This window comes from Brachycentrus maculatus, unplaced genomic scaffold, assembly GCF_059751285.1.
Source record: "Brachycentrus maculatus isolate JH-2025_06_01 unplaced genomic scaffold, ASM5975128v1 h1tg000586l, whole genome shotgun sequence".
Classification (NCBI taxonomy): Eukaryota; Metazoa; Arthropoda; class Insecta; order Trichoptera; family Brachycentridae; genus Brachycentrus; species Brachycentrus maculatus.
The window spans coordinates 793,443-816,587 of record NW_028281326.1 but is presented as its reverse complement, the minus strand read 5'-3'; the positions used below and the strand labels follow the sequence as shown (position 1 = coordinate 816,587).

The window sequence follows — 23,145 nt, the reverse complement described above, 5'->3', positions numbered from 1 at the left end:
ATATATATATATATATATATATATATATATATATATATATATATATATATATATATATATATATATATATATATATATATATATATATATATATATATATATATATATATATATATATATATATATATATATATATATATATATATATATATATATATATATATATATATATATATATATATATATATATATATATATATATATATATATATATATATATATATATATATATATATATATATATATATATATATATATATATATATATATATATATATATATATATATATATATATATATATATATATATATATATATATATATATATATATATATATATATATATATATATATATATATATATATATATATATATATATATATATATATATATTTTAAATTTTTGCAGTTTGTTTCATATTTGCTTATTTTATCCAAAAAAGTTTTTATTATTTTACTGAGTTCTCGTGAACTAAATTGCATACGGGGAGTATGCAATTTAGTTTACGAGAACTCACTCAATGAGAGATAAAACTTTGTATCAAACTATGATTTTAGATCCTGATATAAAAGCATAGTTAATGTTTTACCTCTGAGTGAGTGAGTTCTCGTAAACAAAACTGTATGCGGAGAGTAAGTTTTTGATAAAATCTATTTTCGGATGAAATAAGCACATATCAATTAAACTGCAAAAATTTAAAAATGCATTCATTCAGAGAAGTAATTTTGTATAATAAGTTGACAATTTGGTAATCATATTAAATTGTGAATATTATAGGAAAATTGGAGTCCGCCTCCGTGGTGTAATGGTCAGCGTGTTTGGCTACCGTGCTGGAGGTCCCAGGTTCGATTCCCAGGGGGAGTGAAAATAAATATTAGTGATTTTACACACTAATATTTATTAAATATTACTCTGGACTGGTCCCTGAAGCGCAGGAGTGATCACCTTCCCTTCATATAATTAACGCTCAAGATAACATTGCGTCAATACGATGCAGTGCCCTATGCACCATTGGTTGCGGATAAGGGTTAGAGGGAGATAGAAAAATTGCGTGCAGAATTCAATTACATTATTTTGCAAGAGCCCATTGCACTCGACCGAGTACAAAGACATTCCGCATCAATAATGATAACTAATATAAAAACCAAGTTACCTTGAAACCGAGTTCGCCAGGGTTCTCCGGTTCAAAGTCATAGAGCGCCGTGCAGCACGGACTCTTGCTGGCGACCGGCATCATCGGGGTTCTGGCCGGAGACTTCATGGGCGACGGCAAGGGAGACGCTGTCATCACAAAATCAAACTCAGTTTATGTAGACAGCAAGGCGTCTACACGTCATTCTACTAGGTGCCCTACTTTCTACATTCCCGTAATGGACAAATTTGATTAAGTATTATCAGCGTCTTCGATAGAGCTAGGATGGAAAGAATCTAGGGTTGGCAGATGTATCATTTTAGACGAAAAAATCAATTTTAGATTTCATCTATTTTTCAACATTTTGAGTGTGTCCAAATACTAGTTCACAAAATCTGGATTATCTCCAATTACAGAAGTTATTTTCATATTTTTTTTGGACATTTCATCAAAGATGAAGAAGAATATGGAAGTCTGGGCATTTACGGGGCTGACGACCGTCATAGGCTGGGACCAGCCTGGCGTGTTACACGCGTGTAAAGTGATCTCTTAAACCAGCCTATGACGGTCGTCAGCCCCGTAAATGCCCAGACTTCCATATTCTTCTTCATCTATTTTATTGCAGCAAAAACATTTAATGAAAAAAATGGTGGTAAAACCATTCTTTTCACCAAACAGCAAAAATATTGCTACAATATGTAACTCTTTTTCTCTGAAAAAAACAACTTTTGTACATTTTGCACTAATTTGTATATTTTTTTGTTACTAACAAAAATGTTCAAAAGTCAATGCAGAAAATGCATCAATTGATCATAAAAAAGGTAGAAAGACTGCTTTTATCAGCGAAAGTGAAAGCATATTCTTGCAATATTGTAGACAACATTTAATAATTTCACTTTCGTTTTTTTTAGATCCCCTTCGATTTCATCCCCTTTCCTTCTCGAACCATCTACCAACCCTGGAATCATCCTATCCGATTTTTTACTATTACGCAAAATTGTATCTACCTAATACAGGACAATTTATCGGTAAATATGTCTACAAATGCTAAATGTGTTGTTACTTATGTTTTGTGAGAAAAATACTGCTATACAGGTGAGCCATTAGTAGTAAATGATTGACTGATCCATATTAGCAAAAGATTGTAGATAATTGATATGTGGACCCTGCTTTTCAGATGACACCACAAAAATGTCTGGCAATGTCAAATCGAACTGGACTGAGAAATGTCAAGAACTGATTTTTTTATTTTTTTTTATTTATAACATTTTGAGTGTTTCCAAATACTTGTTCACAAATCTGGATTATCTGCAACATTTTGAGTGTGTCCAAATACTTGTTCACAAATTGGATTATCTCCAATTAAAGGAGTATTTTTCATATTATTTTTTGACATCTCATCAAAGATGAAGAAAAATATGGAAGTCTGATCACTTAAACCAGCCTATGACGGTCGTCAGCCCTGTATGTGCCCAGACTTCCATATTCTGCTTCATCTTTGATGAGATGTCAAAAAATAATATGGATTATCTCCAATTATTATTTTTTGTAAATGCCCAGACTTCCATAGTCTTCTTTATCTTTGATGAGATGTCAAAAAATAATATGAAATTTGAAAATGTTGCCAACCTTCGATCACTGACCTAACTATGGCTCACCTATAGAAACTTATTCATGTGCTAGACTAATGATTCTATAACATTTTTTTATAGACCTCTTTTGAAAAACTTTTAGCTGTCGCAGAACACAATGATTGAACTACATGCATACATACTAGGTACATCGAAGCATTATACCTTTGTGGATTTTTTTTTAAACCCGAACTCTTACAGGAACGTAATTGAGGTCTGGAGGTCACAGGTCTTTTCGCTTTTTCAAGAATCGCTTTTTTAAAGAAAACGTATAATTTAAAACGTAAGATTTATAAATAAATATGTGTTCAAAATACTTATGATCAATTATACCTTTAAAATATTATACTTTGTATGATTTAAATTTAAATAAATCTATACATTTAAAAAAATAATAATTGTCCTGTAAACTTATATATTTAATCTAAGTTTACCTCCCAAACTCATTTTTAACACCACCCAACTCGTCTTTAAGTCATATGAGTTTATTTTTTAGGTAAATTATCAAAATCATGATAAAAAATTTAAGACTAATTGAAGGAAACATTGAACCTGTTTGTGTATTTAAATAGAAAAAAATATTTTGGATCGGATTAAAAAAATTAAGAATTTATATTTGAAGCACTAAGATTGTGATTATCTATTTTATAACCTACAAAATAAGTTACATCTACACATTGTATTATGAATAAATTATAATGTCGACCAGTTTCAAAGCTAACAGCTTTTTCTTTCAGTCTTGGAAGTTGTTATAATTAAGTTATAATAAGATGTAAAGTTAGTCTGTAAGTTTAAAAAAATAACGGTAAATCCTCAAACAAACAGCTTTACACACATTTGAGCTTTTTTGCTAATAGCCCACGTTTTACACACAGGTTTGCTCATTTGAAATCACTTAACACAATGGGGCCAGGAGCCAGAGACCTCAATTTTACATTAAACTTACGCTGTGGACCGAACCCAGAGATCTTCGTTATGACGTCAACTCTAGAAAATCAATTAATTTTGGGAGCATCTATACTGATGAACGATTACAATTCGATGACTAAGGATATTGCAAATATTATTGATTCTTCTGGCCCCTAAGGAAAGTTTCCTCACATTAAGGATATTGCAAATATTATTGATTCTTCTGGCCCCTAAGGAAAGTTTCCTCACATTTTACCAGTACTAGCAGTGCTTATTTATTTTTTTCATATAAACTCAGTTTTTAGTACTCACAGTGCTTATTTATTTTTTTCATATAAACTCAGCTTTTTGGGGATGAGCCATTTTTACACAAAACAACATGATTTTGAAAACATATGCACTATTTTTGCAACAAAAAACCAAAAACCTATTTAGAAGAAGAAAACGACACGCACACAACGAAAAGGGAAGATATTGAAGATTATCATTCACATGCTTTTGAATAAATGTACATACATGAAAAGGTTCAGATACATGTTGCTATAAGGAGGAAAATGAATCTAATTAAATATATACATCAACAACCATTGGAATAAATACTCATGCTGGGATATTAAATTAATGGATAAAATAAAAAAAGTTTCCTATACATGAACAATGTCCTTACATATCCTTGTACAAGTATGTTATTTAATATGTAAATTTAAATGGAATTCTACAAATTAAACGCCAAATCTAGAAAAAAAAAATTGATTTGGCTGTGGAATAACATTAAAATATGAAAAACACTTGTAAAAGACCACTTTTGAGTTTATTAATGTAAACACGGCTAGTTTTGAGAACAACACATATTTTCATTAACATTTTCATCATGAGAAACATCTGCAATTCTCTAAACTTATGTTTAAGCCAGCCAAATGCCAGGTCATAAGCCCTGGGATGCTCTGACTTCTATAGATGCTGCATCACAAGTTGAGACTTGTATAGTATATAAAATCCATTTTATTTAAGATATGGAAAATAAACAATTGAAATATGGATTACTATTTAGGACAATGAGAACCTTAAATGTATGTTATAAAGCAAATCAAAATAAATCGTATCTCACACAAATTAAACAAGAAACATGCCAGGTTAAAAGAAAGCTAATTTAACCCTTACTGGTCCAATGTGGAATCTCATTCGACATCGATTTTTCCCTCTTAGGTACCATGTCGGATGTTATTCCACATTTTTTTCATCATAAGTATTATTTATTTAAATTCCAAGCTTACATTTTTGTCACTCGTATCTATTACAACAGTATGTGGAGCAGAGGACAAAAGATTTTTTTCCAATAGGAATGTAACTGTCTACCTAGATTTTTTTTTTCATTTTCGGGGACCGGAAAGGGTTAAGAGTAAGTCCATGCCATATTTTAAACATCAATCATGCAAAGATACAAGTATTACTAACAAATACAGGAAACGAATAATTTTAAAAAATAATTCTTGTATTTTGATATTAACCATCACCCAAACGGAAAATATGCAAAAGTTTCATCAAAGTTATAAACAAGCTTACACAGCTGGTACTGTTTTAAAAAACATATATTGAGGAAAAAAATAGATATACATAATTTTGGAAAAATTATTTGTAGAGAATAGATCATTAAATTATAAGATGAGTTTTTGACATCTTTTTCTCCAACCGTGCCACTATTTAACGGTAAAAAAAGTTCATTTAAATCCTTTTTTCTCTTACAAACATTACATGATATTATAAACGTTTTGAGATTCAACTCAAGAATATAGATTTATAAATATATGTCTTATTGCTCCTACATACTGGCAAATATTCTCATAAATGCTTATGGCGTAGTATCCATTTTGTCTCTATTGGTATGTCTATAGTCTATACCATATCCCGTCAGCCGTGTATTTTGCGACGATCTGTTCATTGTCGGTTTTTTGTCACACATCAGTGGCGAAAATATTGCAATGTTTTAAATTAGTTTAAAATAAACTAAGACTTCGACACATATTAGTTTTTATATATCGCTCACTCCTTTCAAGAACGTCATATATCAAAATTCGTAAATTTTCAGTTGTGCATGTTTTCGGAATGCCCAGAAAATGTACTACACCCCAGCAAAAGCGGCATATTTTTAACTTAATATTTACCCGCTACAGGGCAAAAGGTGTTGTTTTTGCATTTTGAAGAAAAGGTATTGTTTAATAAAAAATTTTTAAATATACTTAATATTTTTCAAATGGAGAAAAACCTTCAGGTTTTACCTAAAAAGTTCTCTTGCACAGTAAAAAGTTCAATAAGTGGCTTGATATTTATTTTTAATACATTGTATTATGTTTTTAAACTTTAAGAACGATCTCATGAATAATCAAGTTTTTTGAATTAAGACGTTCTTGAAAGGAGTGAGCGATATGTCATGGCCGCTCAAGGTAAAGCATCCTTTCCATAATGCCGCTAGGTCGACGAAAACTATATCCATGGTTGCCCGGTTGCAATTCAAAAAATATTGGGTGGTCAGCCATATGCATTTATGAACTGATTTGTATGTGTGTGTACCAGCTATTAAAACATCAAGAAATATTGTGAAGTTATCCATAGATGTCAATACAACATGTCAGGATCTGACATGTTGTATGTAAATCTATGGATAACTTCAAGTCCCTTCAACGGGACTATTCGAACAAACTGTTTAGTCAGTGAGAGATTAAATATGTTTAAACACAAACAGAAAAGTTGAAAACTGAAGCATATTTTCCATGAAGCGTAAGAATAGAACTGTACATAATTGGTGGCGGGAATGTGATTACCGTTGGTGGAGCGTTGGGAGTTATTTTGCGTGTTCCCGCCCGGATATAGCTCCAGATTGTTGGGCTTCCCGTGCACGGGCGAGCCAGACGCGGAGCCGCCTAGTGAACCAACAGAACGCGTCACATCTCACTCCTCGTCGCACATGGCGCACCAATGTGCGGCGAGGCAAGGCTTTACCATCCATCGCTTTTTTGACCATCAATTTGGAATGCATTTGTAAATTACACATTAAAACATGAAATTCGTAGCAAATAGTCTTGTACAGACCTGCCATTACTGGGTGGGTTGGAATTGAGAATCAATCTATTAAAGCTTGACTTTACAGGACCTTGACTTCATATCAATTCTTTATTTTAGTGCTTTCACACAACATCATGGTTAGATTAACGCAAAGAACATCATAGTCCAAGCTTTACTCGAAGGTGCACAGTTTACACCCGCCCTGTGCCAAGCGGGTTTCCCACAAAGTATCAGACCCTCCCTGTAAGGCTCTACTATACCTCTTATTTTCTTAACTTTTATAAGACCATTTGATTGGTCAAGTTGGCTATATACAATACACATTCTCACCAGTGTATTGGTACGTTTGCCTGTTTTCATTGGTTGAGCCTAGGGGCGGTGACAACCAGTGCATCCATACACTTTGCACCTTGACAGCGCAGATATATTATATAGATTCAAGGTTATTTGAGCAATTGAAAGGTTATTTTGAGACATCTACTCTAAGTCCGGCAATAGGTAAAATTGGCTTTTAATTTTTTGACCGCCTATGATTAAACAACACGCTTTACACTCTATGTTCGACCACCACTCTGCCATAACTTGATTCCCATTTTTAAATGTGAGCCGCTTAGGTTTATCTGAACTAGTATAGAATTGAAACACATATTTATGTATATTGTAAAAGGCAAAAATATTTCAATCTTTCCTCATATTTCAGGTCCAATTTTGTCTGATAAATGAACATAGAAAATTGGTTTTAAGGTTCTGTGTACGCTGGTCGTGGTTTTGTTTAGTGGTCATTTAAAAAAAAACCTTCCTATGTACGGATGGTAGATAAAACATTTTTTCATTAATTGATTCGTGGTGATATCTATCCATTTTTTAAAATAAAGTTTACTTGGTAAATACCATTATTTCTAAAAATCTATTGTGACATATGTTTCGATGCATTGAGAATCATCATTATACAGTGTTGATAATAATGTGGAATGCATTGAAACACGTGTCACTATATATTTAAAGATAAAGTGGTATTTACCGAGTAAAATTTAAATGACATCGTTTTAATGTGTAATTCACATAAAGTATGTACTTAAAGGCCAAATACTGAAGGCAACTCAATACTTACTGACATATGAATAAAAATATTTAAAATGTAACAACAGCAGGACAGGATACATCATAATAAATACAAAAAAATTGTCAAGTTATTACACATTTACAAGATAGAATACTAGAGAAATAGACACCGAAACATCAATAGTTACACATGTCAGAGGGAACACATTGAAAGATAACGATAGAAGATAGATCAATACAATAGAAGGGACACACTGAGGATCAAGAAAGATAACATGTTTTAGAGTGACACCAATAATGTACACCGATGCGTTCCAAATTGTCAAAATTAAAAACCAAAAAGCGCCAATATTCAAGAAATCATGCTGACACCGGGCCGGTGCTTTGAGAACTTGAAATGTGTTGATAATTTGTAAGAAGGAATTCAACAGGCAAGAGAAGGTGACATTCACCTAACATTGTGTGACATGACATAACGTAACCTAATCAAATACAACCTTACTTAACTGAACCTCGCCAAACCTGTAAATTTTTCCCATTTTTGCACCAATTAGACCAATGGTTCTTAACCTGGGTTCAATGGAACCCCAGGGGTTCGATGAGTCAGTCTCCTGGGTTCGGCGGGGGTCAAAATATACACCCGACTTATTGTAAGACATATTGATTTATCCAGATCTAGTATATTATATGAAAGGAATATATCAAATATTATGAAAAATGATACGATATATTCATTTATCCAATAGATCTAGTATATTATTTAAGAGGAATATATCAATCTAACAATACATGTTTCCAATTAAGGGTTCGGTGAACGGGCATATGAAACTGGTGGGGTTTGGTACCTTCAACACGGTTAAGAACCACTGAATTAGACATCAGATTGATGCAAGAATGCAATGCAATTTTCTTAAAGATTATTATTTGAATTGAAATTTACTTTTTGAAAAATTCCAGAATCAATTATTTTAAACCAAATCAAAACACATTTTGTGATTGTACCGTTTTTTTTCTGACACAGTTGCTATCAGCAAAAGTAGAAACAGCTGTCACTAAAATAAATAAATTCAGTTGAATTGTGGTCTCGTGGTTAGTGTAACGCATTGTTCCGTGTGTGCCGCGGCACACTGGTGTACCGTGGTAATTGGTTGGTGTGCCGCGGAAAAAAGTCTAATTTTGTGAAAATAAAATAATTACTCCAAATTTTGACTGCCTGTGCTCAGTTAAGTAGGGTCACATTTCGCATTAAACATAAAATGTTAAATAGGTTACCATAATATGGTAAATATGCACCTGTTAAATTTCTTAATTTGGCAGGTGTACCATGAATATAAAATGTTTGCGGAACACTGGTGTAACGGACTCGAGAGTTTCTAGCTTTGAGCCCACTCTACCACAACATGAGACCTATTTTAAAAATAGGCCTTTTAAGACTGATAAAGCAGAAAACTCAAATATTTGCGTATAAAATAAGAACACAAATATTTATCTTTAAAAAATATATTTTAGTCTATATAATTGAAAATAATCATCTTGTAGATGCCTGTCCATACGAAAAAATACTAATTTTCATGACCCAGCTAGATATCCCACCTTGAAATTGTTTCATGGTAGCTAAATATACAAATAATCATTGTAAAAAAAATAAACAGGTTTAGCGGGCAAGGTTAGGTATTTTTTTTTTAAATAGTTTGTTCATTTTGAAATTCATGAATCAATAACTTTAATGTAGTGTGTAATTCATACATATATTTCCTAAGACTTTCCCACAGCACTTCATCATATTTTTTCTTACTCATACATCTGGAAAAATTTGATGAATGATGTAATACACACATATGTGTGTGCAATATAGGTTACGTTATTAAAAATCTATATAGATTATTCAATTCGCTCACTCCTTTCAAGAACGTCATAAATCAAAATTCGTCAATTTTTAGTTGTGCATGTTTTCGGAATGCCCAGAAAATGTACTATATCCCAGTAAAATCAGCATATTTTTAACTTAATATTTACCCGCTACAGGGCAAAAAATGTTGTTTTTGCATTTTGAAGAAAAGGTAGTGTTTAATTATTTTTTTAAATATACTTAATATTTTTCAAATGGAGAAAAAACCTTCAGGTTTTACCTAAAAAGATCTGTTGCACAGTAAAAATTTCAATAAGTGGCTTGATATTTGTTTTTAATACATTGTATTATATTTTTAAACTTTAAAAGCGTTCTCCTGAAAAATCATGTTTTTTGATTTATGACGTTCTTGAAAGGAGTGAGCGAATTGTGTTTAGCAAATAATTTAAAAAGATATTTTGAGCAGGTCTTAAAAAAATTGTACCTAGCAATGCCTTTATATGAGTACTAATTCAATGAAATAACATTGAAAAAATACTTTGATATCCCTCTTAACTTCTACTAAATTAGTATAATTATTTCAAATAAATATATTTCAAATAACAATTGTTTTAGACCAATTAAAACTGTGCAACACCTCTTAATATTATGCTACTAAGGAACAAGGAAAAAGAAAAATTCTGTGTCCACATAGAAACAGACGCCATACTAACCATTGCTCATGGCAGACTTCAGTCACTTCAATTTTTTGCATCGTTGTTTCATGGATTTTTAATATTTTCATTGATTTACTGGCAATATGGAATTGGACATATTTGAAATGTGTATCTTATATTTTGTTTCTTTTCTATTTAAATAGACTGAGTGACAGCAACGCTTGGCTGGATATGGTTAGTTAACTATAAAATTTACATAATTTATTTGTTAAAATAGTTAAATACTTCATTGAATAAAATTTTTAATTATGAAGTTTTGGGGTTTTTGAATTTTGAAAAAATCTAGTCCATTGCCCTTAAGCATTATATATTTCATAAGTAAGAAATTAATTAAATAAGCTGAAAATACTCTATCAAGGATATTTTGATATTGTATGTACAACCGAATCAACTGCAATATGAGCTATTTCTCTTCTCTATTATAATTCAGTATTTCTCAAAGTGGGCGATAACGCCCCCTTGTGGGCGTTCTACAAAGAAGACTTTTACAGGACATAAGAAGCCCAAAGCGACAGATAGAAGTGCTAAGGAGTAAGATATATATTTTAATTCCTTCGCTCTTTGTATGATGGGAAATTTTAGCCATTTTATTTTCCCCTTTGATGAGATATTTTGATAGGGGGGCGCCAGACCAAAAAAGTTTGGGAAGCTTTGTTATGCATTAATATGTAACTAAAGGTAACAGTTACTTCATTGTTTACCCAGTTAGGAAAGTATTTGTTACATTTGCTCAGTTCATATTTCTTTCCAGCTATGTATAAGTTTTTTTAATCATATCAGGGGGTAGAAATGCAACCAAATTTGTGCACACAAAAAATAAATTAAATGATGAATTCTTATCAATAAGGTGTTATTGAATTCAATACACCGTGTCTAATTATCACCATTTTGATTTTTAATTTATAATTTATCTATGTGGACACAGAATTATAATTAAACGGGATGGTAAGTAAGGAAAAAAGAAACGGTTAGATTATGTTAGGAGGACTTTGGGTATCCTGCTCACAGCTCCATTTGATTAAAAAAAAATATGTACAAATTAATGTAACAAAAAAAGGACAAAGATAGAAGATAAATCGATATACCAATGAAAAATTTCCACATCTATTAAAATTACAGCTAACATACGAAAGGAATTCAACAACGCAAAAGTGCATATGCACATATAAGTTTTGTACTGACATTTCTTGGTGGAACTGCATTTTATATAATATAATAAAACAACAACAATTTTTTCCACTTTAATTTTATTTGACGAGTGACCGGGTTTTGTTGTTACTGACATCATCGGACTGGTGGTCTGATGATGTCGCCAACAATGAAACCCGGTCACTGGTCAAATTAGATAAAAGTGGAAAAAAACTTTTTAGTTAAGTCTTACTATATAACAGTACATATTGTTGTTGAATTACTTTTATATATTAGGTGTAATTTTAGTAGATGTTACTCGAGTGTATAAAGTGATCACTGTAGTCAGTTAAATGCCAGGTCGTAAGCCCTAGAATATCCAAAAATTTTAAATATAAAAATGATAGATACTTGGTTACTTTTGAGACACCTATAATATATATTCCCTAGCAAACATTGCAATGAGGAACAAGAAACTAATGTTTATTTTATATGTAAATTCTTACTTTTTTTATAGATGTTTGTATGTGGGTACCATTGATATATTGAATGTACATATCGCTCACTCCTTTCAAGAACGTCATATATCAAAAATTGACAATTTTCAGTTGTGCATGTTTTCGGAATACCCAGAAAATGTACTACATTTCAGCAAAACCCGAATATCTTTAACATAATATTTACCCGCTACAGAGCAGAAAGTACTATTTTTGCATTATGAAGAAAAGGTATTGTTTAATAATTTTTTTTAATATACTTAATATTTTTCAAATGGAGAAAAAACATTCAGGTTTCACCTAAAAAGATCTCTTGCACAGTAAAAATTCAATACGTGGCTTGATATTTATTTTTAAAACATAGTATTATATTTTTAAACTTTAAAAACGATCTCCTGAAAAATCAAGTTTTTTGATTTATGACGTTGTTGAAAGGAGTGAGCGATATGTACTAGTTTTTTTTCTCTTCTTAACCTTCATATTTTGTTACATTAATGAGACAAAGAATTACGATATTAATACTTATTGAATTCAGGAGTTAAAAATAATTTTCTATATTTATTACGTATGGAAAAAGATAGAGAATGATAAAATATAAAATTTTAAATTACATACCACCAAAATGCTAGACAGCCTCCCCCAATTCAATTCTCATATCAGGATGCTATTTGTATGCTGCGTAACATTTTTTTTAAACAATCAAAATGTATAGATCAAATATTCATGCAACCAAATGCTTTATTTTGCTATATTTGATTGTAAAATATGTATCATCAAACTATACATTAAAAATAGCATTGTAACTTGGATCCGTCGTCAAAATAAAATTAATTAAAAAAACAACAATAAAATAAATAAAAGTTTATAAAAAATTATAAATTTAAATACTACATTTCTTTTGTGTAAAAGTTGTTTTTATTTGTAGCACTAAAACAAAAAATTTGTAGTTTGCATATAATTTTCATATATAACTAATAAGTCTATATAAACACTTCTATTTGTGTTGTGATTTCATTTTTTGGTGGTTTGAAAAGCAAATAGTCAATTTGTGCTACCGTGTTTGGAAAAGTAAGACAAATCCATAGTGATGTAAAGTGCCGGAAGCAGTCATAAGAATGCCAATGTTTCCGTGTTGCTCATTGATGGCTCGTTAAGGAGGCAATTGAAGCAATCGACATTTGTGATTTCTCATTGACAGAAAATTTTGATAAAAGGCATATCTTTGGTGTTTACCACATTTTCCCTTTTGTTTTTATAAAAAACAAAATTATTTTTTGAAATCTTGTAATGAATTTTTATAAAGATTTTATTTGGAAAAAGACTTGATTTTAATTTCTAAAATATGTTCAAAACAAATGAAATAATACTGACACTGGGCGACAGAGTCTACTACAGTCCAGAGCCATTATGTACTATATGTAAAATATTCAACTACATCATAAAATAATATGGGAATATCAGTTTAAGGTTTTTCATCACCAGGGTGCCCGTATGTGGTATAGGCAAATCAGCACAGACCCATTTTTTTGCCCGTATGTAGTACAGACAAATCGAACAAAGGGTTGAGTTCGGACAATGAATATAGTGTAAATACAAGCCGCAATTGTACTAAAATTATCTAAAATAATATATGGCACTGTTGGGAATATATAAATTGCAGAATGTGATTAAATCAAGTGAAATAATATTGAAATTCTTGCAATATTATTTAACTTGTTAGTTAAAGTCAAAATTAAGGAACTGAAAAAATTGATGCACCAAACTGACGTGCCGCGATCAAGCTTCAAATAAAACCGTCAATCACGGAAACACATTGCCAATCTTATATAGACGGTGCCAAGGCCCTATAATGCATTGTGCATGTGCACCCAAATGCATTGCGAAAGAACATAAAGCAAAAGAAATAAGCGTCATGGGTGAAATTCAATAAACCAACACCATTACTTCCCTTTGCCCAAAAAAAACATTTTAAACCATGCAAATAAAATAACAGAAATTATACAAATTATTCAATTCGTTAACCAAGATATTTTCATCGAAAAAATAATAAATATATTTTTATTACATCACATCAACAAATAAAAAAAAAATATAATAAAAAAGAGTTCGAAATTCAAGGTTTATTATACTAATTAAATAAATATTCAACATGGGTACTAATCCACTATGTAAAATTATATTTTAAATGTCAAACAATTCTTTCAACATTCATAGTTTAATTTTACATAGAAAATCAAAAGATAAATATTTATTCAAGTACAATAATGAGAGTATCAGAAGTAAACAGAGTAATTTCCAAATAAAGCATTTTTGAGCTATTTCACTTAGGAATGTCAAATGAAAACTAATTATAAAAGTTATTAATATTCGCGAAGTGAAAAAACAAGTCACAAACCCCTAAATGACCAAAATGTGAAGCAATCTTATGACTTCCCCGATTATATATTTTACCATACCTATAATTGATATAATTGACTTGAATAGACTTCTAATGGTAGTTTCATCAATTGATTCGGTAGTCACATTGTGGTAAAATCTATCCATTGCATTCTGCATTATACGGTCTTTGAAAATGATGCGGAATGCATCATAACATGTATTACAATACATTTTAAGAAATAGTGGTATGTACTAAGTAAAACATAAATTCTTATGGTATATTAAAAGTCATATTTTACGTAGAAATACTAGGTCAATCTCCAAATGTAGCTCAAAAACACTGGTCTAGAAATTACAAGGCTAGCTTATAATATACCCAGACTTATTTTGTTCAACCATTGAAAAATATCCGTGTAGAATACTTAAAGGTTGTTAAAGAATACCTCAATTGTTGGGTAATATATCCAAAATAAAAGAAGGTTTGTTGGACTGAATTCTACATTTATTTATGTATATATTGATACGTGACGCGTTTTGTCTTCTTAGGACATTATCAAACACTCATAAAACTAAAGTGCTTGATAATGTCCTAAGAAGACGAAACGTGTCACGTATTAAGATATACATAAATAAAGGTAGAATTCAATCCAACAAACCTTGTTTTATTTTGGATATATTACCCGACAAGTCAATATGGAATTCTACCAACTGTCTGCAGTTACAATAAATACGAACACCTCAATCTCGATGGAAACAAAAAGAAAAAAATAATAAAACCAAAAAAGAACCAATCACCTGACCACGGATCCAAGTTGCGTTGTTGCGGAGGCCTTAGGGGGGGTTGTGAGGAAGAAGTGTTTCTCGCCCCCCAGCCCGCCTGGGGGATGGCTTGGCTCTCCCAGGGGTCGTCTCTTTTGACCCCGTTACTGTTACCGGCCGGCCGTCTCTCGTTGAACGAGGAGCTGTTTGCCATTTTGGGGTTGTGCACAGACCAGCCGGCCTGCTTGGTGGACAGGTTGCCGATGGAGGAGCTGTGCCGGAGGTTGGAGGAGTGGAGCGCGGAGTGGGACAGGTTCTGGCTGGAGCCGTGGGTGCTGCCAATGGAATGGGACGGAGCGGGTCTACCGTTGTTGAGAGAGTGCGAACCGTCGGTGGAGATGCCGTCGATGTTCAGGTCGGCCAGGGTCTTCGGCACGAACTCCATCTTGGGACGGCTGGCTGCCTCTTCCGTCCTACGAGGGCATACCAAACAGTGAGAAGATGTAAAATAAAATCAATTTTAGAATAAAAAACAAGTATGTAATTTTTTCCACATTCATTTTATTTGACCAGCAACCGGGTTTCGTCGTAACCGTCATCATCAGACTGGACCAGTCTGATGATGTCGGTTATGACGAAACCCGGTTGCTGATCAAATAAAACTCATGTGGAAAAAATTACATAGTTGTTATTTTATATTTTATTGGGTTGATGCAAAAGTAATGACCGTTTTTTATGGTCCCAGGTAAAAAAATTTTTTTTCATAAATTATGAATGGTATCTTCTTTTTTTATGATTCCATTGTATAAAGGATGCTTTTCCTCTACTTTCTATTCAGTTTTGGCCTGGCCAGAGTACAGTAATAACTGCTTGTATTTTTTCAAAATGTCGTTCGATAAAGTGCATTTACGTATTGTTTACTTTATGAATTCCGTAAAGACAATACCGCGAGTGTGGCAACCAAAAACATTTGTGAAGTGTATGGAGCAGATGTCATCAAAGTTCGACAGGTACGAAGATGGTTTGCAAAATTCCGATCTGGAGATTTTTCACTCATTGATAAACCACGTACCGGGCGGCCATTGAAGTCTGATGACGACGAATTAAAAGTCATAATTGACACCAATCCACGTCTAACCATCAGGGAGATTGTGTCAATGATGGGAGTCAACCAAACAATCGCATTAAGACATTTAAAGCGTATGGAAATGGTTTCGCGGTACGACGTTTGGATACCTCATCAATTGTCGGCTGCCAATTTATTGGATCGTGTTTTAACGCGCGTTGCTTTGAGTGCGAGACAAAAACATGAACCTTTTTTGCATCGTTTGGTGACGGGAAATGAGAAATGGGTCGTGTACAAACAACGTGACAAGAAAAAGACATTGGATTATACCTGGACAAGCCCCATTAACAACTTCGAAGGCCGAAATCCATAAAAAAAAGTTATACCTTGTGTTTGGTGGAATAATAAGGGTATTGTGTATTTTGAACTCTTGGAACACGATAAGACAAGTACAGCAGAACGATATTGTCAGCAATTATCCAAATTGAACATGGTCCTTCAAAAGGATAGACCAGAATTGGTAAACAGAAAAGGGGCAGTGTTTCATCACGACAACGCGCGACCACATGTGGCTATGATGACCCAACACAAGCTAAATGAGTTAAATCGGGATGTTATCAAGCATCCACTGTATTTTCCACATCTTGTTCTTTCTGATTTTTATTTATTCCGATCACTGCGAAAAAAATTTAATGATGAAAAAAATTATTCAATAGAGCAGGTAAAAACATCCCTTACTTCATTTTTCGCATTAAAATCCGCGGAATTTTATACTACTGGTATTAATAAGTTGATAGAAAGATGGAAGAAGGTTATAAGAACTGTTGGAAATTATATAATTTATTAAATAAATAATACACAAGAAAAAAAATTTAAAAAAAAATATATGTAAAAAACGGTCAAAACTTTTGCATCAACCCAATATAAAAAGCAGTTCCACCAAGAAATGTCAGTACAAAACTTAAAACATCCATTTGTATTATTTTTTTGACATCTCAACAAAGATAAAGAAAAATATGGAAGCCCGGGCATTTATCTGGCTTACGACCGTCATAGGCTGGTTTAAGTGATCACTTTACTCACGTGAACATTCACCAATTAATCTACGTTGAGATGTCAAAAAACAATCTGAAAAATAACTCCTATAATTGGAGATAATTTGTGAAAAAGTATTTGGACACACTCAAAATGTTGTATATCAATTTATTATTAGCCACTTGATGCTTTTGAACAAGTAGTGTTCGCAGACAGTGTCGTATTGCGCCAACCTGAGCACTGCTTGCGTGTTTCGACATTGTCATTATTATTCATTTATCAATATAGGTAACCGGGTTTTTTTTTTAAAAAAAAAAGGTCCTGGAACTCTTATAAACTCCCGGAAAAGCTCCCGGAATATCATTTAAATATTCATAACAATACCATATTTTATGATTTTGACGAATTAGCATGAACATTGTTTCGTCTAATTGATTTGGAAAACTAAAAAAAAATATCTGTGAAAAAAGGTGCCAGAACACTTTTTCACCGCGTTCCATGAAAAAAAACCCCTCGTAGGTAACTATTATTTCTTTAAAAAATATTACAATTTAATTAATTTGCTAGACATATTTACATTTAACATATCGCTCACTCCTTTCAAGAACGTCATAAATCAAAAAACTTGATTTTTCAGGAGAACGTTTTTAAAGTTGATAAATATAATACAATTTATTAAAAATAAATATCAAGCCACTTATTGAACTTTTTACTGTGCAACAGATCTTTTTAGGTAAAACCTGAATGTTTTTTCTCCATTTGAAAAATATTTAGTATATTTAAAAAAAAAAAATTAAACAATACATTTTCTTAAAAATGCAAAAACAACACTTTCTGCCCTGTAGCAGGTAAATATTAAGTTGAAAATGTGCCTCTTTTGCTGGGATATAGTACATTTTCTGGGCATTCCGAAAACATGCACAACTGAAAATTGACGATTTTTGATTTATGACGTTCTTGGAAGGAGTGAACGATATATAAATAATAGTTTGGGTTTTATAAGGTAAACAACTGAACTGAGTAGTTGCCACTTAACACTTTTTTATTAAAATTTATTTAACATTATTCCATGAAAAACCTAATTTCATCGTTTTATTTGTTTATTTTATTGCTATAGTTAGATTTGTTCCATTTTTTTATACAAGGTTATATTTACTAACATTAAAATTGTGTAAACTTTTTAAATGAAAAGTTAAAAAAAACCTGATATTTTAAGTTCTATGAAGCAAAAAAAACAAGCACTTAGCGATAAATATAAACTCTTATGACATTTCTATCCTGTAGTGGATTTATTAAAAATAATTTTGTATGCAAGATATGGGACCGCCTGATTATGATAATTATACAGTATGTGATTGATTACACTATCATTTATAATAAATATTAATTAATTAATGTGAACACTTACTTTTCATGCAAGTTTTGTACTAATACATTGAGAATCTCCACACACTGCTGATGGTATTCTAATAGTCCCTCGGAAAAGGATGTCATTTGGGCAAGTTGCTCCACCTAAATCAAGTAACATATTATGGATATATAGAAAATGCAAGGTATACATGGTATTTTAATTCTAATGATTAAGAAGGTCATAAATTCATATTTTAATATGTCATCAATAGTCTTTTTTTAAATCTTAAAAAACATCCTTAAACATGTAATAAAAGTGAGCAAAGATCCATCAAACCATTTCAATTGTTGCGCAATTCACAAATTTAAAGAATTTATTAGTACGCCAATCATTCCAAGACGTTTCATCTTCTAAACCTTCAAATATTTGCATTGTACACTAAACTTTCCATTTATACATCGTCATCTATACATAATTGTTTTGACAAGTAGAAAGAGAGGTTTTCCCATTTATTATACATTGTTGTTTTGACAAGTAGAGAGGTTTTCCCATTTGAACATCATTGTTTTGACAAGTACAAACAGAGGTTTCCTATTTATACATCATTGCATTGACAAGTAGAAAGAGAGGTTTTCCCATTTATTATACATTGTTGTTTTGACAAGTAGAGAGGTTTTCCCATTTAAACATCATTGTTTTGACAAGTACAAACAGAGGTTTCCTATTTATACATCATTGCATTGACAAGTAGAAAGAGAGGTTTTCCCATTTATTATACATTGTTGTTTTGACAAGTAGAGAGGTTTTCCCATTTGAACATCATTGTTTTGACAAGTACAAACAGAGGTTTCCTATTTATACATCATTGCATTGACAAGTAGAAAGAGAGGTTTTCCCATTTGAACATCATTGTTTTGACAAGTACAAACAGAGGTTTCCTATTTATACATCATTGCATTGACAAGTAGAAAGAGAGGTTTTCCCATTTCTTATACATTATTGTTTTGACAAGTAGAGAGGTTTTCCCATTTGAACATCATTGTTTTGACAAGTACAAACAGAGGTTTCCTATTTATACATCATTGCATTGACAAGTAGAAAGAGAGGTTTTCCCATTTCTTATACATTATTGTTTTGACAAGTAGAGAGGTTTTCCCATTTGAACATCATTGTTTTGACAAGTACAAACAGAGGTTTCCTATTTATACATCATTGCATTGACAAGTAGAAAGAGAGGTTTTCCCATTTCTTATACATTATTGTTTTGACAAGTAGAGAGGTTTTCCCATTTGAACATCATTGTTTTGACAAGTACAAACAGAGGTTTCCTATTTATACATCATTGCATTGACAAGTAGAAAGAGAGGTTTTCCCATTTCTTATACATTATTGTTTTGACAAGTAGAGAGGTTTTCCCATTTGAACATCATTGTTTTGACAAGTACAAACAGAGGTTTCCTATTTATACATCATTGCATTGACAAGTAGAAAGAGAGGTTTTCCCATTTCTTATACATTATTGTTTTGACAAGTAGAGAGGTTTTCCCATTTGAACATCATTGTTTTGACAAGTACAAACAGAGGTTTCCTATTTATACATCATTGCATTGACAAGTAGAAAGAGAGGTTTTCCCATTTATTATACATTATTGTTTTGACAAGTAGAGAGGTTTTCCCATTTCTTATACATTATTGTTTTGACAAGTAGAGAGGTTTTCCCATTTGAACATCATTGTTTTGACAAGTACAAACAGAGGTTTCCTATTTATACATCATTGCATTGACAAGTAGAAAGAGAAGTTTTCCCATTTATTATACATTATTGTTTTGACAAGTAGAGAGGTTTTCCCATTTGAACATCATTGTTTTGACAAGTACAGAGGTTTCCTATTTATACATCATTGCATTGACAAGTAGAAAGAGAGGTTTTCCTATTTAAATATCATTCATTTGACAAGTCGAAAGAGAGGTTTTCCCATTTATATATCATTCATTTTAAAAGTAGAAAGAGTCACCTCATTATCCAGCAGGTTGAACATGCCGAGTTGTGCCAGGTGCAAGGACTCGGCGAACTTATCTTCGGCTCCCCGTATCTCATCATCTGTAATATGCGATCCTAATCAACAAAACACCATCCTCGGGCAATATGGATACGACACATTCAAGACGAGAAGAACCCACAAAAGTCCACCACCGAGGCAAAGTGCAACAATCAAACAGAGTCCATGGTGAATCAAAAATAAAATTAAAATGAAAAAAGTTTAAAAAAGTTAAAAAAATAATTGTTAATAACAGATAAACAAATAGATATTAGATTTGAAACATAGATGGTGATGAGAACAGGGTTAAAACAAAGTGATGAGCCAAACGATACAAAACACAAAAGGGTAAAATAAAACAAGCAAATGTTTTGATACAAACCAAATTTACGGTTTTAATTAAAAGCGATAAAAATCCCCGCGTGATGGACGTTATAGGTGATGCAATAAGGGTCCAAGTGGAATGTGTTTCCAAATTCGGCGAATTTACAATTTATATACAGCGGGAAGCGTGGTTGGGTCCAAACAATAAATGGCCAAGGGACATGAAACAAAATGGATGGAATAACATAATTAGTATCTAGCGATACAAATTCTAAATTAATAATGAAATCAAACTGGAATTAATTACAACAATATTTATGAAAAAATCCTGTTAATCGAATTGGGAAATCAACGTTTGGGAAATTACAGTTAGAGATGATGATAGTGTCAAAATATACACTTTCAATAAATAATTTATTTAGTCTCAACACATTGTTGGAGGGCTGTTTTTTTTATCATCTCTAACCCTAATTAAGGTCTTATACTAATCAAAATTAACTGCAAACTTAACTCCGATCTGTACAATGTTTGCCACACAAAAAGTAAGTAAACAAAACATATTTAAGCGTCTCCCGCTTTCCATTAACAGTTTGTTGACCTTCCAGCGGGCGTGTTGAGAAATTTCCCTTGAGCTGGCGCGTGTCATAAATTTTGTCATCAAGTTTTCCGTGCGTAAATTGGGTTTTCTTTATTTCAATGTTATGAAATTGCTGTTTAGTATTAAACAATCTTGATAAAGAAACGGTTAGCTTAGAAACCGGTAGATATTATAATAAAGTTCTAATAAAATATTTATAATGATTTTAAAACAAAGTTACATTTGAATTATAATAATTCTTCCATTGTTTTCTCCTCTCTTCAGTTATTCTGACATGTTTTCCTGTTAAAACACTACTAAAATAAATAAAAAATATATTTAACTATCAAAGAAACGATTTAAATGAAAAATAAATAGCAAAGTTAGTTTATTTCCATAAACTTTCACTTTAAGGGGCGATTTTTTTAATTTACGCTCAAAAGAAATCTCCAAATTTCAATGAAAAACAAAAACTTCTTAGCACACTAGGTACGTCTGTAGTTTAGAGAGAATGACCCTCGAATAGCTTGGAGCTTGATGCTTGCAATTAAGTGATAAGGGTGGAGGAAGCGATAAGGTGCATTTGTCGTAAATTTTATGTCAACGCACCCGCTGGAAGGTTAAAGATGCTTTTAAACGTTTCCCGCAAACAATGCGTTAAGAGACAGCTAAGAATGTAAATACTTAAACTATACAGAGTTTTTCTTACATTTTTATACAAACTTAAAGAATCTTGAATTTTAAATCTACGTAAGTTTAATTCCCGATTGCCCAATTCAATTCTAAGGATAATTAATCTAAAAACATTCCAATTTTAACTATTTTTTTAATAATTCATTAAAGTGGATAGAGATACTAGAAACAAAGACAATTTCCAAATGAGTATTTTCACTAATACTAACTAATATCAACATCAAAATTGAAAACTAACACAAAGTGATAAATCACTGTTGTGAGCAGATTTAAAATTGGATGTAAGACTGCTTAGAAAAGTGAAAACTCATTTGAAGATGGCTATGTTTGCTTTTAATAGCTTCAAGCCCTCATCTTACAACTCATGGTGCATAAGGCACATAATGAGCATAGGCAATGACAGCCTTATATTTTCAGGATAAAATAATAAATATTTACATTTTCTTTGACCTTGTTGGGAATCGAACCTTTGAGGTAGAATATTTAGTAAATATATAAATTTCATTAGTTAATTCATCACTCATTTTGCGGTAAAAAATCTATTAATTTTTAATTTTACTTTTCTAAGTAAATACCACTGTATCTTAAAATCTAAACAGCGTTTGATAATGATGTTAAATGCATCGAAACACTTGTCACAAAAGATTTTAAAGAGAGGTATTTAACAAGTAAAATAAAATTTAAAATATATGAAAATAAATAAATAATTTGATTATACTGGAATGACATTTATTTTTTAATATGAGACACATTTCAATAAAATGGAATCTATATTATTACTTTAAAGAAAAAGAAAATCTAAAATAATAAATAATAATAAAACAAAACAGAAAAAGTGGACACAAAAAATACTAAATAAAATAATTTAAAAAAAAGTTATATCAATAATATGGATAAATAACACACGGAGATATGTTTATATAAGTATGTATATCGA

At 31.4% G+C, this 23,145-nt stretch overlaps 1 protein-coding gene and 1 long non-coding RNA gene across 13 annotated transcripts in view; one reads left to right on the top strand and one right to left on the bottom strand.

Annotated features, from left to right (window-relative positions):
* LOC148301289 (uncharacterized) overlaps positions 1-6,481 on the top strand; it is a 155,670-nt gene extending 149,189 nt beyond the window's left edge. For 4 of the 7 annotated variants that reach the window (XR_015838814.1, XR_015838813.1, XR_015838810.1 and 1 more), the window contains 2 exons: positions 2,045-2,161; positions 2,846-6,481. This is a non-coding gene — a long non-coding RNA (uncharacterized LOC148301289). The remainder of the gene's footprint in view (positions 1-2,044; positions 2,162-2,845) is intronic. The other 3 variants (XR_015838815.1, XR_015838811.1, XR_015838812.1) reach the window with 3 other exon arrangements.
* EndoA (SH3 domain containing GRB2 like, endophilin-A) overlaps positions 1-23,145 on the bottom strand; it is a 150,955-nt gene that overhangs the window by 9,189 nt on the left and 118,621 nt on the right. The window contains exons 8-12 of one of the 6 annotated variants that reach the window (XM_088273469.1): positions 20,591-20,676; positions 18,633-18,736; positions 15,160-15,596; positions 6,493-6,591; positions 1,155-1,282 (exon numbers count right to left, since the gene is read on the bottom strand). In XM_088273469.1, coding sequence (XP_088129595.1) covers positions 1,155-1,282; positions 6,493-6,591; positions 15,160-15,596; positions 18,633-18,736; positions 20,591-20,676 — 854 coding nt within the window. Of the gene's footprint in view, positions 1-1,154; positions 1,283-6,492; positions 6,592-15,159; positions 15,597-18,632; positions 18,737-20,590; positions 20,692-23,145 lie in introns of all 6 variants that reach the window. The other 5 variants (XM_088273468.1, XM_088273472.1, XM_088273473.1 and 2 more) reach the window with 5 other exon arrangements.